Source organism: Arthrobotrys flagrans (genome assembly GCF_004000055.1).
Source record: "Arthrobotrys flagrans strain CBS H-5679 chromosome Unknown unitig_9, whole genome shotgun sequence".
Lineage (NCBI taxonomy): Eukaryota > Fungi > Ascomycota > Orbiliomycetes > Orbiliales > Orbiliaceae > Arthrobotrys > Arthrobotrys flagrans.
In genome coordinates, this window is record NW_027137551.1 from 116,053 (window position 1) to 131,430 (window position 15,378).

At 46.7% G+C, this 15,378-nt stretch overlaps 7 protein-coding genes across 7 annotated transcripts; 6 read left to right on the forward strand and 1 right to left on the reverse strand.

The window, feature by feature from the left end:
* Positions 1-252: 252 nt before the first annotated feature.
* On the forward strand, positions 253-1,845 carry DFL_005419 (uncharacterized protein; the record flags this gene model as incomplete). Its single annotated transcript, XM_067634677.1, has 5 exons — positions 253-270; positions 340-402; positions 494-540; positions 604-808; positions 877-1,845. The coding sequence occupies 5 exons, from the start codon at positions 253-255 to the stop codon at positions 1,843-1,845; spliced, it is 1,302 nt and encodes a 433-aa protein (XP_067489183.1).
* A 463-nt stretch (positions 1,846-2,308) lies between these two features.
* Positions 2,309-3,483, forward strand: DFL_005420 (uncharacterized protein; the record flags this gene model as incomplete). Its single annotated transcript, XM_067634679.1, has 5 exons — positions 2,309-2,312; positions 2,380-2,456; positions 2,511-2,530; positions 2,656-2,850; positions 2,901-3,483. The coding sequence occupies 5 exons, from the start codon at positions 2,309-2,311 to the stop codon at positions 3,481-3,483; spliced, it is 879 nt and encodes a 292-aa protein (XP_067489184.1).
* A 1,382-nt stretch (positions 3,484-4,865) lies between these two features.
* DFL_005421 (uncharacterized protein) lies at positions 4,866-5,186 on the forward strand (the record flags this gene model as incomplete). The annotated part of the gene is made up of 1 exon (XM_067634680.1): positions 4,866-5,186. The coding sequence occupies one exon, from the start codon at positions 4,866-4,868 to the stop codon at positions 5,184-5,186; it is 321 nt and encodes a 106-aa protein (XP_067489185.1).
* A 2,610-nt stretch (positions 5,187-7,796) lies between these two features.
* Positions 7,797-8,838, forward strand: DFL_005422 (uncharacterized protein; the record flags this gene model as incomplete). The annotated part of the gene is made up of 3 exons (XM_067634681.1): positions 7,797-8,013; positions 8,084-8,176; positions 8,237-8,838. The coding sequence occupies 3 exons, from the start codon at positions 7,797-7,799 to the stop codon at positions 8,836-8,838; spliced, it is 912 nt and encodes a 303-aa protein (XP_067489186.1).
* Positions 8,839-11,010: 2,172 nt separating this feature from the next.
* On the forward strand, positions 11,011-12,055 carry DFL_005423 (uncharacterized protein; the record flags this gene model as incomplete). The annotated part of the gene is made up of 2 exons (XM_067634682.1): positions 11,011-11,182; positions 11,307-12,055. 2 exons carry the CDS (start codon positions 11,011-11,013, stop codon positions 12,053-12,055), a joined length of 921 nt encoding a protein of 306 aa, XP_067489187.1.
* Positions 12,056-12,546: 491 nt separating this feature from the next.
* DFL_005424 (uncharacterized protein) lies at positions 12,547-13,016 on the reverse strand (the record flags this gene model as incomplete). The annotated part of the gene is made up of 2 exons (XM_067634683.1): positions 12,547-12,921; positions 12,987-13,016. 2 exons carry the CDS (start codon positions 13,014-13,016, stop codon positions 12,547-12,549), a joined length of 405 nt encoding a protein of 134 aa, XP_067489188.1.
* Positions 13,017-13,513: 497 nt separating this feature from the next.
* DFL_005425 (uncharacterized protein) lies at positions 13,514-14,945 on the forward strand (the record flags this gene model as incomplete). Its single annotated transcript, XM_067634684.1, has 3 exons — positions 13,514-14,351; positions 14,460-14,634; positions 14,714-14,945. The coding sequence occupies 3 exons, from the start codon at positions 13,514-13,516 to the stop codon at positions 14,943-14,945; spliced, it is 1,245 nt and encodes a 414-aa protein (XP_067489189.1).
* Positions 14,946-15,378: the final 433 nt, after the last annotated feature.

Consider the following 15,378-nt stretch of genomic DNA (forward strand, 5'->3'; position numbering starts at 1 on the left):
CCCCCAAATGGGGAAACGTCTAAGCATGCGGCTTGCATGTGGCGTTCTCACTTTTCCATTTTCATAAAAACGAAAGCAATAGACGTGAAGATGCAATAAAAATGCCCCTTTCTTCTAAGGATGGCGTTCTACTTAAATGGCATCGAGCGACCCTAACGCCGTCTTTTCGTGGCCGCGACACCGGAGCCCTCGTCAACCCAAATACGCTCGTTACAAGAAAATGTTACACCCGTTACACACGCTCATTTAGTCATGAAGATTCCAGTTCTCGTTGCTCTTTTTGCATCATCGGCACTCGCCGATTATCGCCCTGACGATAAGTACTGCTAGGACCGATAGGGCAAGTGGGACCACCATTGCCCGTCAACGATCACTAAGTACGGTGGAACCGTCACTAAAATTGTTAGTTTCCACCCGTCGCGTAGCGATAAGCATGGTTATATAATATTTTAATACGGGCAGCGTTCTGGCTAACTATTAATCCATGATCCAGCCCACAAAAAAGTGCATATCCACTAAGCTTGTCACCAAGACCTTGGCGTAAGATTGTATTGCATTCGCAAGTTTTGCTAAACTGGCTTAACAAATATAATATCCCTCTAGAATCCCCAAGGGTACTAAAACCATCACCAAAACCAAATCTATCGGCAAAACCACCACTATTACGAAAACCAAGACTACGGCCCCGAAGACTATTACCAAGACCAAGACCAAGACTGTCGCTCCTACGACGATTACGGTTACGGGCAAGCCAGGAACCACCACTGTTACTTCCACTTTGACTTTGAATCCAGGCCAATTGACAACTGTAAGTTCTAAAGTTCTCCATTTCTAATGAATTCATCATCTAACCCTTAATTAAATTACAATTGCTAGACTGTTACCGAGACTGAAGAAACCACGGTCACGATCCCAAGCATTGTCACTCTACCAGGTGGAGAGCAGACCACCACAACCACTATCACTGATTCAACCACCATTACCAAGTCGACCATGATTACGAAGCCAACCACGGTCACAGATTCCACCACGATCACCGAGCCAACTACAATCACCGAATCGACTATGATTACGGATTCCAAGACCATCACAGACTCTACAACTATCACCGAGCCAACCACAATCACTGATTCCACCATCATCACGGATTCTACTACAATCACGGACTCCACCACCATCACTGAGCCAACGACAATTACGGATTCCACGACGATTACAGATTCCACTACAATCACTGAGTCTACGACAATTACTGACTCGACCACCATTACAGATTCGACCACAGTTACTACCACTACTTCCACCACTAAAACACAAACCGTCACTAGTACTAGCACCAAACCAGCCAGTACTAGCACCGTAACCTCTACCACTTCGGTCGCCGCCTGTCCCACAGGAAATCCAGTCATCAATGGCAACATTGAGACAACGCTTTCTGGATCGTGGACTGTCCTGAAGGCTGGTGATGCTGACGTCGAACGCGTCACCATTGGTGGTAGTTTCGGCACGGCTCTCAGAGCCCGAATTAAGTCCAGCAACGGCAACTTGCCCCAGCGTATCATCCAGGCTGTTACGGTTTGTCCTGGTAGCAATTACAAGGTATCCTTCAACGCCAGGAGAGTAACCACCGCAGGCAGCGTTGCCGCAATTCTTTATATCAACGATGTCGCGTACGCTGGAGGCACAATAACGGCAACTAGTTTTCAGGCCGTATCTTTGATTAACTCAGGTATCTTTTCCACTGCATCCAACAGCGTCATTTTGAGAATAGAGTTTACCTATACCCAGTCACCCAACTCTCAAAAGGAAGTCCAGATCGATAACGTCGGCCTTACCAAGCTTTAAGTAGCTAGCTGCCGGGATTCAGAATCCATCCTTAGTTCTAATAATTATTATTCCTCGAAATTATATACGCTTCCTATTCCGCTTTACAAGGATGAAGAGTTACTTGGTTTAAGACATTTGTGACCTGTGTAACCCTTGAGCTGGACATTACTCAAACCCATGATCGCTAGAACTCCTATTTCAACAAATCGCAACGCAAAACTTTACGAAAATACAACAACGGCGTCGAACTGCCCGAAGTGGTTAACACCCACACATGCACACCAGATGCAGACCAAGGTCGATCCCGGGATTAGTGTTGGTCATGACGGCAGTGCAGGACATTTTCGAACAGAAAACTCCAGGACAAAGCGGGTTCCCAGAGAGTATAAGATGACGCCCATCTCAACGAAGTCTTTGATAGTTGGTCACGTTGATTTATTGTAACTCATTGAAACCAAGATAGTTGCAATTCACCTTTAAGATGGGTCAGTCAAACATCCATGCCAATTCCATTCATCAGCTTAAAATATATACTTTCGCTAATTTTCCCAGCCCAAGATACCCTTCTCGATAAGACTGCATTCGCTGTTGCCGATATTTACGAATACCAGCATGCGGAGATGTATATGGTGCGTGAAACTATACATTGAATGCCGTTGAGAATATCTATTGATATTAAGCAGACGTATTTCTGCCAAGGCGAGTCCGGCAAGATTTACTAAATCAAGTCTCTATATCGCGATCATAATCCTACTATCATTGAGAACCAAATGGCGGAGTGCCAAGTATCGACCGTCACCTCTGAAGCTGCCCGTGGAACATCCCTAGCAACAGTATCCACTATGACGGACCCAGTATCCCAACACTGCACCTATTCTACATAGACCGATCGAGTCGTATCCGAGAAGTTATCTGGGTCAATGGCGAACAGACCGCTCATAATAATCTTAATATTCAAGCTGCTTCAAACAGCGATCTCAGTGTGATTTTTTGGAGACAAAGCCAGTCACTTACATATCTAAAGTAAGCCAAAACGTATCGAAACCAACTCGAGCTAAGCTAACAGCCTCAAGACTCTTCTTCCAGGCCGCAGATGGTAGCCTTCAAGAATACGATAAATCAGGCTCCGATCCCTGGCAAAAATTTAGAGACACGGTCTTCGACTTTGACGCAAGCTCCGTGCATGCGCATGAGAAGCCCCTCTTGGGCACATCCCTTTCCTTCATTAACCTTTCTCTTCAGGAGCCGAACATTCGAGGGTTTTGGCAAGCCGCATCGTCTAAAGCCATAGTAGAGGGTTCTAGCCAAGGACTAGACTGGAACATTAAAGGCCGTACTGTCGAGGTCTTCCCCCCCAATGTCCCTATAGCCGCCGCTTGGGAAGGAAAAAGAACAGACCCCAAGACTGTCTTCTATCACATCGCGGATAGGGATATCTTTAAGACTATTATCGGGGACAGCCCCCAGCAAATTAGTACCACCCGGGCCGATGAAGGTTCAAGGATTGCCGTTAATGTTGCACCGTCTGATGGCGGTGTTCATGTTATTGCATCTGGTGCCCAGCACATTATCAGGAGAGTGTTCCCGAAGAACGGAACAGCCTGGAAGAGCCCTACACGGATCAACTTGGAGTCATCTTCACCCCTAGCGAACTAGACTGCTGGGATAGCTTGGGGAACAGGATATGTGTCTATTTAAATAGCTCTATTGGCATCACTAAAGTTAACTGACACTCGATCTGTCTTTAGAAATCAAACTGGCTTAACTCCATAGACCTTACAAGGTACCCGTTATTCTTGGTGAAATCTTTATATTCATCCAAGGAGAGCATGACCAAGATCGCAGTTACTATTCCGCTTTGGGAATGAGCAGGAAATGTCGCTTTTATCTAAAGAACGAATAGGAATTAATATTATAGTTTGGGCGAGTGCATGCTAGCCGCCGTTAGTACCGAGGGTTGTCTCGCAAAATCAAATTCCTATGCAGCTTAAACACCCTCCAAAGTGCCTGGGCGCAGATCTCCATATTTTGCTGGTAATTGAAGGAGACTAACGCATATCCGCATCCTTTCAAAAGGACATGGGGGTGGTTGCCGTTTGGCTCCAAAACTCTTGGAGGGCCCAACACAATTGCTACAAGACCGCCATTCCTTTAGAACCTTGTAAACTCATGGTTTCGATAATTTTAATCTTGACGGCGCTGGCTACCTTTCGCTTCATTGGCTTTTCCAATTCCTATCCTTCATGAGTTAGTTAGTCTCCCCGATGAGTCAGAAAGCGTTGTAACTTGTTTGATACGACAGTTAGAAATAGTAATAAATAACATGCCTGCCCTCTCCAAAAATAATCGAGAGCATTGCTCGATGTTCGCATGTGATCCCAGGCATTATAAGTGTGTTCGAGAACAAGCCTTCAAAAATCGTGGAGAACCATATTAGCAAAGGCAACAGACGTCTTTCACTCCGTTTCCGACAGGCCTGCAAGCAGCTGGCTGATCTTTGCTTGAGACTCGTGCCGCAAAGCGGGATTGGATCCCCAAGCGGAATCAGGGTTATCAAAGTTATTCGCTTGAACATCCCGATATGTCAACGTGCATACGAGCCGTTAGGTTTCGCACGATTTAATTTGAAAATCCAGACCATCAAATGTCAAAACACTAAGGGTCTGATCGCGCTAGGTAGCCGAATTTGTCTGATCCCTTGGTACCACACCCCAGAACGATTTGCTGATAAAAGATATATTGAAAACAATATAAGGGGTAAGGTCTGCAAGTGCGATGATATCTAAAAAACCAAAGTGATTGTTCAGGAACTCAGCTCAAAAATATTTAGAACGCTGCCATACCATACATTACCTAGTGCACGAAATCCAACACTAAAGTTCAACCCATTCCTAAACTTCGTGAGCCTGCAAGGTAGACCTCCCTAAGCCAAAGTTTCCAATTAAATATCGAAGCTGATTAAGACAAGCCGACCGCGAACTCATCACTCCCTCAAAGAATCCCCGCCCTGCCCCTCCATTCAGAGCAACCGCGCCAAAATGCCGGAAACCACATCCTCCAACCCATCTACAACATCGAACTCCGCAGCCATCGAATCATACAAAAACCTCGTTGACGACTATGTCAAGAACGGCCTCAACTTGTCGACCGGCGCAAAGATAGGAATCGGTGTAGGAGCCGGGGTTGTTGGGCTTGTGATTATCGGGATGATAATCTTCATTGCCATTCGACTGCGCCGGTCGCGGTCGAGTAAATCAGGCGAGGCAAATACTGAAGGAAAGGGTGGGAGCGAGACTAGCCTTACTGAAGAGCAAAAGGCAGCGGAGGCGAGGAGGATGCGAGCTTTGGATAATATGTGAATGGTTATGAACAGTCGGACTTGTTCTAGGATCACCACGCGCTTTGGAGTACGACGACTTCCAATCGCATCTGCTTGACGGCGTGGAAAAGAGTATTTCATGAGATAAAATCCCTCCCGACTTATTCTTCACACTCGGTTGATGGAATTATCTATTCGGTTAGCGATAAGTTTGTAAAGCGATTACGAAAAACAGCAAGTCGGAAGGTCTAACCATTGGGCGGAGTTCTCTAGAGGAAGGTCCAGATGGCTACACAGCCTCCGCACGGCCCAGAGCAACACGTGGAGTTCAAGGCTTTATTTGTTCTATGTATCTAATCAGGCTTTCTCGCTGTATGCGTACTGCTCGTTCGCAATTTTCTTCTTCCCCAGAGTAGAATTTGTCTTTAAGATTCCGATCAGACGCAATCGAGGACGACTTGGTAGCAAAATCTGGCCCATCGCGTGAAAGTGGAGAGATATGACGCCCCTGGTTATCGCAGACAGGAACTCCGGAAGGTCACCGCGCGTCGATATATGGATATAGATTGAAAAACTACAGTTACATACGCTGCACCGATATCGCGATTGTATAGATTTGAATCCAAAGACTTCATTCGAGTGTAAGTTAGGATAGCTAATTGAACGGCGCAGCTGCAGTGCATGGATACCTACGTACCGGTTAAATTAGGACTGGTCAGGGTCGATACAATATATCGATATTAGTCTCGTACCCACGATATAGCAATATTGGAGGTAGCAAAGCCAGAAATCCGCCGGCCAATACGCCTAAGCCTCAGATCCTGGCACAAACGTTTGAACCAGGCCGCTTTAACCACATCAACGAGCAAATAGATGTGTTGTTGTGGTAAATGTTGATGTATTTCGGCACTAAGAAACCATCCGAAATGCCCTTCTACGAGAATACTCCGCTTGCGTAGGTACCGTCTTGGCCTTTCTGTCCAAGACTTGCCCAGAGATACTGAGCTCTCTTTAATTTTCCAATTCTTTCTTCTTCGTGATAAAAAATTGTCTAGCGCAGAGTTTTTTTCACACTCGGGCTCCACATTTCATGAGCGAGAGGATGGTAGGGATGCAACGGTGCCCCAAGCCTTCAGTTGTTCGGAATTAAATCTAAAATAGCATTCTTCGAACGAATATTCCACCCTCAAACTTCCATTGTATGGTGTATATCGATATTAAAGTAAAAATATGCCGATGCTGAGATAATCCCTAAGAATGGGAAGATTTCCGAGTCCCGAGTGAATAGCATTAAACACAGGCAATACACCCGAAGCAAAGACTCGCTGGCTGATTAGATCAAGCTAAGAGCCTCAAGGCGACGTCATCAGCCCTAAAACTTCTGGGTTGCGGAATGAAGGGTCACCGTAACTATCGTACAAAAATGGCACGAGTTACGAACGTTAATGAACACCCAAGCTTCTAGGACACGCGGCCAGCGCATGCGGGTGTGCGAGCGTAGATGCGTGCACAGCCTACCAACATACAACAAATACAAGTCCTCGAGGAAAAGCCCCACGTTCGCCAGCCCGGTCAACGCATGAAGCGAACAGAACAAACGGCAGTTATCCATTCACTTGCAATTTTATCCATTTCGAAAATTAAATCTAGGCTGTGCGATCAAGGTCAGTTTTCTAGATAAGGCATAGCGAGCCAGGCTTCGGAGTCGGATGAACCTTAATAAGGCTCTACCTAATTAAGATTTCAATCTTTCAAAACATCTGCATGTTGGCCGGCGGGTAGAGTTCTAACAATCTTGAAGGTTACACTGCTTCCGTCATCGTCTACATATGGTCTACATTTCTTCCTGAAATTTTTATAATTTCGAATGATACCAAGCCAAGGAACGCGCATCCAGCCATGATCTGAATCTGACAGTTCGCTTTTAGTAGGCTGTGACCCAATCGAATGTCCAAAATTAAGATTGTGATAGGAATAAGACAGGATCCTAGGAAAACAGAACCCACCGAGAAAATATTCCGTAAGATATGGCCGCCCACAGCCTACATACTAGTGCGATTGCACAACGAGGCTCTACATACGGTACCATCCGTCCGGTGATTTGTTTGGACTTCGTTGGGCAACCGGTTAACCACATTTTGAACGGGTGGTGCAAATGCATGGGTAGGCATCAGTCGAATAGGACATTGGCCTTGATCTCACACCATTGCGCCTTCTGAAACTTATCGAGAGAGCCACAATGGAGATTTTTGGGACACCTGGTGGGTCTTTATGCGAGCGGTTTTAGTGCCGGTCACCGCGCGGGATGACTAACGACCGCCCACCGGGTAGATATAAGAACCCGAGTATCTCTGGTCTCACTCAAGATCGAACATCGATAGAACACACCAAAAAGCCAAATCAGAAAGCCAAAACCATATCCATCTCTCAAAACTTTAGACTTTCCTACCCTTCTTGTGCATAACGTTTCAATAATTGCCTTCACACAATTTGTTCCACAATCATTATCACGTTGAAGGCCCTCCGCGAGATCCCGAAATAATTACATCCCTATATCCAACGTCTAACAACACGAGAAACGACCATTTCGATACTGGCCTTCGGGCTTGGAGAAATCAACTTCTTAGTGGCAAACAATTAGAATCTCAGTATGGAAGAAGCAGGTATCACGTTTGAACAGCGACAAGAGCTTGGAGTTGGCTGTAAAGCTCTCATCCCTGGATTGGACCCCTCCTACGGCTACGTCCCTTCCCAAGCCTCAGGAATCGTCTTCGTGGTTCTATTCAGTCTTTCCACAGTCGGCCATATCTACTCTTCAATCAAAGGGAAGAATTACTGGTATTTGTGCTTTGCTATCGGCACAATTTGTGCGTTTACTCTCCACTACTTCACGAAGTTTTATGTGAGACGGTTAACTAATAGATCACGATATTATAGCCGAAGTAATTGGATGGGGAGGAAGACTGTGGTCTTCTTCATGTCCTTATAACGACAATGCTTTCCTCATGCAAATCTCTACCCTTATCTTCGGTAAGATGCCTTATTTCTAATATCTTTATAGACCAAATGACTAACGTACCATCCAAACAGCCCCCGCCTTCTTCACTGGTGCCATCTACTATCTCCTAAAGCAATTCATCGATGTTACTGGCCGCGAATACTCTTTAATCCCACCAAAGCTCTACCTCTGGATCTTTATCACCATTGACGTCATTTCCCTCGCCATTCAAGCTGCAGGTGGTGGCATCGCTTCCTCGGCTGCCAATGAGCCAACTGGTGACCCAAGCATCGGAGCCAACATCATGGTTGGCGGTGTCGTCTTCCAAATGGCCTCTATCACAGTCTTCTGTTTCTTCTACGGCGTTTTCTTATGGAAAGCCCGTAATGTCCAGCTCGACAAATCGATCATGAGGTTGACTTATGCCACCATCCTCAGCGTTACTTGCATCTACATTCGAAGTATCTACAGAACTATCGAATTGTTGGAAGGTTGGGATGGCTACCTCATTACCACTGAGCGATTCTTCATCGCCCTCGATGGCGCAATGATGATTATCGCTGTTGCTGTTTACAACTTCGTCCACCCCGCCATACTTCTTCCAAGCCCAGGAGAGAAGAAGAGACTTGAGGGAATGGGTAGCGACGAAGAAAGCAGCCGCGTGCAGACTATGGGTAAGCGTGGTGATGCTTAAAGAATGACTCATAAAAGTAACCTGTCGAAATTTTGATCGATCGGGTATTTCGTTTGCCAGATAATATAGATGTATCAATGCGTTTTAGATTGGCATTTTTTTGGAAGGAGGTCTCGGGATCCTGTTCGGGTGTCTTTATGTTTGGGTTACTCCGTGTCTCTTTAGCATTTTTGGTTTATGACTTCTACTTTTCACACGTTACTATAATACTATTGGCTACATTACTCTTCCACCTTCGCACATGAGCACTCAGCAGTAAGCTAAGTGAAATTTCAAACTTTCTCTAGAATCTTAGGAAATGCATGGCTCAACCGAACTACGAAAAGGAGGCCCGGTGAATTTGTAATTAGAATATTCCAAAATTGCTCTAATGGATAGTACACAAGAGTACCACAAAAACTGCTATATTGAACCGCAAGCCTACGATGTTACTAAACAATCCGTCTTGCCCCTATCTGCCGAATTCCCCGTGTCAATGTGTCAGCAAACTTCAAAACTTCACCCACGAAGTTTTTCTTAACCCACCAGGCCATCCATGTAACCAGTCGACTCGACAGGATGATTGGCCAATGATTCATCTTGACTGTATCATAATCGGTAACAAAATGAGTTGACAGCGAACCTATGGTGTCACTGTAGTTGGGCTATACTTGGAGCAAGCTAGGCTAGGCTGGGGATATTGTATTATCATCGCTCGAAAGAAATAATACTTGGAAACACCCGGGATCAAGGCTCCCATGATACCCCTAGTAGGCGGCTCTGCGCTGTAATTAAACCGAGTTCTATTTTTTTCCTAGTAACGGTTCCGCCGATAAATGACCAAGGGTTTTCCCTATCCCGGATCCTAGATATTTCCACCCAGCATCAAACGGAACCCGTCTCGTAAGCTCAAACGAAACGTAGCAAGCTAGGCTAAGTCCCAAAGGAATCGGAACCCTCAGAATGGAGCACCAACAGCAATTAACTCGGTTCGCCAAATGGCATAGTCTTCTGCCCGTTCGTTTTCGAAAAATCCCATGTCTCTCACAACCAACTAAACCATTCCCGGTCTCCGCCTGTGGTGCAATCACTGGCCTGGAGTGCTCCGTGGAATCCCTCCGTTTCTGCAGCCATGTCTTATCGTCCGAGAGCGAATTCTCCGTCCTAGCTTAACGTTATGTTTCTAATATATCCGTGCTCGATTACTTGTTCCGATCGTATTTCGCGCGCTGGTAGTGAGTTTTCTTCGAGGCGCAGCAATTGAAAAAAAAATTCAACGCAAACATTGCTGTTGACATACAGTTGGCCCTCCGTTTGTGACGTCTGAGTACGAGACCATGCAAATGTAAGTCTGCATATGCAATCCATTAAGCTATAAAGAACCTCAAGATCCTCATCGAAGGATTCTGGAATGATAGCTGTGCTATGGCTATATCGCATGGTCCGGATATTCATCCAGCGGCTGGTTAGTAAGTTGTGAGTAAGGTCAGTCGGGTTTGGTTGGTAATTAAACGGGTTCCCGATCTCGAAGCTCAGTTCTTCATCCGAAATATCGATATCTAGAATCCGTAAGAGCAAAAATAGGTTAGTTGAAACGGCGTCCACGGACCCGATTTCTGGGCAAATGTCGTCGTAATCGAGAAGGGGCTTTGCATCCCTCTTTAACAAGATCAAACCGACTTGAGGAAACACCCGCTATTAAATCCGCTTTTCTCCAGGCCACTTAGAAGCTTAGTAACGTTCCAAGAGTGTGCCAATTTCCGGTGTGACCGCCAAGAGTGTCAGCAGGCTGCATCGATTCCAGGAACTGGGTGTAAGCAGCCCGCATTAGCGTGCGGACCCGTCCAGATGCGGTAACATCCACCATGCCCTTTAAGGTTCGATGACGAGGGGCTGCTCGGGGTTCGGGCAGTCTGGCAGCTCCGTCAGCAGGTCGCATTTGTGCGGCTTGAGTTTTAAAAGGGAGTTAGGGACCGCCATTCCACATTTCGACATCATTGTCTGCTACCCCCCGCCTTTCTCGCTAAACATAAGAAGCACAGAACGAAAGAAAGAAAGAAAAGTTATATCGATTTACTCGAGAATTGGTTTTGTGGATTATTTAGCTGCAACCAGTTTTATATCCCTCACAAGAAAATTATACGTGTCTCATCTGTCTTGGAGCTGTGAAAGGACTGAGACACTAAAACCACGATGGCTGTTGTATCGAGTAGCTCATCAGTCGATCTGGGGAAGCTGGGCGTGGGTTCCGCCCTTCCCGACCAACAGTTCCAATGTGCTGCTGGCCCAGAGGAGGATTGGACCGGCACAGTGGATCCCAAGGTTCGACGAAAGCTGCAGAACAGGCTCAACCAGCGCGCCTACCGTATGTGACCCATTCCAATTGAGTGAAACTTTCTCTAGCAGTCCCAATCTTTCGGGATTCCCAGCTCGTTTAACACATGCATCCTGATGACATGGCGCTAACGCTTGCATTAACATGCATTCAGGCCGACGCAAGATGCTGGAAAAGGCCGAAAAGATTAAGAATTCCAAGACAGTCTTAACAACTGTTCCAGCCAACGAAACTACCTCCCCAACCTTTGAAGATGGTATCATGCCACTCCAGACAGCCATGATGCAGGCAGAGGGCGCCCGAGAATTCGTTCACCCTATATTCCGGCGCGGGCAGAACTGCATCATCGTCACGGACCCCAAAATCAACGGCTATCGGCTGCGATACATTCCACCCAAGATCGCCCCCGACAACCTTCTTCTCTCGCTCATCCATTACAATGTCATCAGAGCGTTTCTGACCAATCTTCAATACTTCAATATACCACTTCAAGCCCTCATGTCGGACGATATAACAAGTCCCTTCTGCACTTCCAATACCGTACCCGAGAATCTGCCCTTGGCTCTCCATCCCACGCCAATGCAGATGATATACCCCCATCACCCTTATATAGATCTCTTTCCTTGTGCGAAGGCGAGAGATAACATGATTATGATGTTAACCCGAGATAAGGGTTTCGTCGATGAGGCCATGTGCGATGATTTATGTTGTACGGAAGGAGAGAGTGGACTGGTTGTCTGGGGCCCACCGGAGCGGATCGAGAGCTGGGAGATTACGCCGCATTTCGCGGGGAAGTGGAGCTGGTTGATTAAGGGCTGCACTGAGCTGCAGAGAGCGACGAACAGATGGCGAGAGGCGAGAGGAGATCTTCCAATCAGGTTTGAAGAGATTAATGAGTCGTGATTTTCTTATTCTTATTTCTTTGTTCTTTTTTTTCTTCTTTTCATTTCCCTCCTCTTTCTAGCTACCTGCCAATTATTACGGAGCAAACCAGAAGAGGCTAATTAGTTGCAATAATGTTTCCTTATTTGTGTCTTTCTGTGGGATGTATGGATATGGAGTTCTGTCCGGGCGTTTCAAGCGTGTTCGCATCGACTGTATTGGGAATATCGGCTGGGGGGGATATCAAAGGAATTGAATATCCTTGTAGTTAAGATACATCAATAATATCTCCGCACTTTCAAATGCCATCTGCAATCTGTATTCCGATATCCCGGCTCGCCTATGAGTGTATCCCTTTAGTTTGTCTTGGGATGCAGACCAATCTGCCGCTGTCAGCCACCTGCAGAAACGTGAGGCGGCATTAGACCGGGGTTACTAATGAGCTCAATGCAACTAGTCCCTGTGTGTGTGTATCGATCGGGTATATAGTAGTGAAAGGCCCGGTGAATGCCTCACAAATAGACCCCCTCATCTTCCCCGGCGTGTCCATTGGCAGCACCATTCGCGGGAGCAGAGCTCCCCGATGCTGCAGAAGTAGCCTGAGCATCACCTGTAGAGGAAGATACAGGTTCGGGAGTGTCCAAATCCATATGTCCGACGCTAACTCCGCGTCTCACAAGCTCCAGTCTGATGATATCGACCCGTTGCTTCTGCTGTTCGATGACACCTTGGTTATAGCGGATTGCATCCTTGCAGTCTTCGTCATCAGGATATTCGGCGAGGGTAGTATTAGAGCGTTCGAGATGGTAGAGAGAGTTTTGAAGACGCGCCGATTCTTGGTGAAGCTGTGGGATCTCGAGATCGAGAAGAGCTGCTGCAAACTGGTCCTGCGATGAGATGTTAGCGGGTTATTTATTTCATACCCAAACAAGTGCGGAGAAGTTGAAGATACCAGTGGAATGGGAGCTGCAGAAGCACTCATAATGACTGTAGTTCTGTGTATTAGTGATGGCTCCTTGGTGAAGTCGCGTCCGGGCTACATGAGAGGTTGGAGGTTGTGTCGTTTGTCGTCGTAAGCTGGTCTGGGTAGATGAGGGGAGGATGTTTTGGCGTCGTGGATTCGGTAACACCAAATTTTCCGGCTTCAACAACCACCACGACCACCACAACCACCATCTACATTTACCTCAACATCTATAATCGCCATCTCCATTAACATTTACACCTACAACCTTCCATTAGGGTACATCGCGAAGTACCGGATACGTATCGTCGATAGTTAGTGTGGACAGCTGCTATACTATACGAGCTGGTTACCGGAGCGATTAGAAACGCCTGCATCTCCGTTCTCCAACACCCCGCCGATGACCCGGTGCCTTAACACGGCTTCTCCGAAACATCATACGCCCTGCAAAAAGGAAACCTCTTTTCGGATAAGGAAATTGGTTTAGTCTCCTCCGAACTGCTCGTGGTGCGACGATGATTCCGATATGGAGGTCGTGCGCCATCCGGCAGGGCGTCTTGGCTCCTGCTGCATCGACATCCTCGATTCTTGCCCCATTGAGGACGGCTAGATCACCTCTACAGCTGCTACAGCTCTCCTCCTCCTCTCGTTCTATATCTTCAATCCCTACCCAATCCTCAATACTTCAACCGGGACATCTACGAAAACAACTACCTCCCAGCCTTCACAATTCACCTACAAACTCTATCCGTCATCTAGCATCTCTACGCCGTCCCTCTAGAAGAAGCACAGATCCTCCAACCCCCATAAAACCATCTACACCAACTACTCCACCATCTATCTTCAACAAAACCGAAATCCCCGACTCCCCAGCCTTAAAACCTACCTTCGCCGACCCAAAAGCAAATGCCATCTCCACCGAAACAGCTAGCGAACTCAAAGTCGGCAGCGAAGCATGGTACAACTACCACCGAGCTCGTGCACGCGTCTCACATCGCGACGAGCCCGAAGAAATGTCAGCAATCCGTCGTCTAGTTCCTTCATTTGTATTCCTTCTCGTTACATTAGCAGGCAGCGCTTATTACGCCCTTACATATGTTCATCCTCGCCCAACGGACCGATTATTCCCGAACATCCCAATAGCCATAACTACAATCGGCGGGATAATTGCTGCCAATTTCGCTGTATTCCTGGCTTGGAGAATCCCTCCGCTCTGGAGGATCTTGAATACGCACTTTGTTCAATGTCCAGGTGACCCAAGAGTCTTCAGCCTTCTCGGGAGCGTGTTTAGTCATCACACTTTTTGGCATTTTGCGGCCAATATGTTGACATTGTTCTTCATTGGTACAAGCTGTAAGTCGGTCTCACGAAGGGTTAATTTCAAAAAAAAAAAAAAAAATTATCTTCGCAAATGAATTCCCAGATAAAAGTATGACTAACAAGCCGAGCATCTATCAATAGTATGTGAACAAATCGGCCGAGGTAATTTCCTCAGTCTGTACATCTCCTCAGGCGCACTCGCATCATTTACTTCACTAGCCGTGAACGTTTTCACTCAACGATTCCACGTCTTCGGACTTGGTGCTTCCGGGGCCGTATTCGGTGTTCTAGGAGGGTTTGCGGTTATCAATCCTGAGTACGTCCCTTCTTTAATCGAACGAACGAATGTGCGCAGTCTACCATGAAACATCCGCTAACCTAATAAACTAAACCAGTTCCGAACTATACTTCGTCCTCCTCCCACTATTCAGCCTCAAAGCCGCCACAATCGCAACAGCGATGGGTGTCTGGGAATTCACAGCCTTAATTTTCGGCTGGACCCTGTGGATGGATCATGCCGCCCATCTGGGCGGTTTACTTGCCGGTGCTGGTTTGGCCGCCTGGCTAAAAGAAGAAGCTCGAAAAAGAAGAGAAGCAGCGATCAGGAGGCAGTTGAGCAAACCGTAGAGATGCCCCTCACACTGTCGGTTGGTCTGAGGCATCTTCAGAGCGGGTTTTCTTCATGCGAAATCTCGGCGTTCCTGCGCAGGAGACAAGGCGTTCCCCCTCATCTATAGATAACTTTTGTGACAATCCCTCTGAGAATCTACCACTGCTAGATTATCTGTACATTTTGTAAATAGTTGCATAACGATATCTGTATATATCTGAGCGAAAGCTCCTACCGGATAAATTATATTTTGGGTTTTGAGATATCCATAGCTCATGAGCATATAAGCCCCGATTTACCAGCTGATATAACCGGCTCGATAGGTCTCATCCAGACTCCGAACCCCAATTGCGGCCTGCGGCCGCACAATCCTCACAACCCACTTTAACCATCAGATTCGATAGCAGCTAGATAAAGTTCGCCCGGAATTTCTAGTTAGTATGTGGGAAG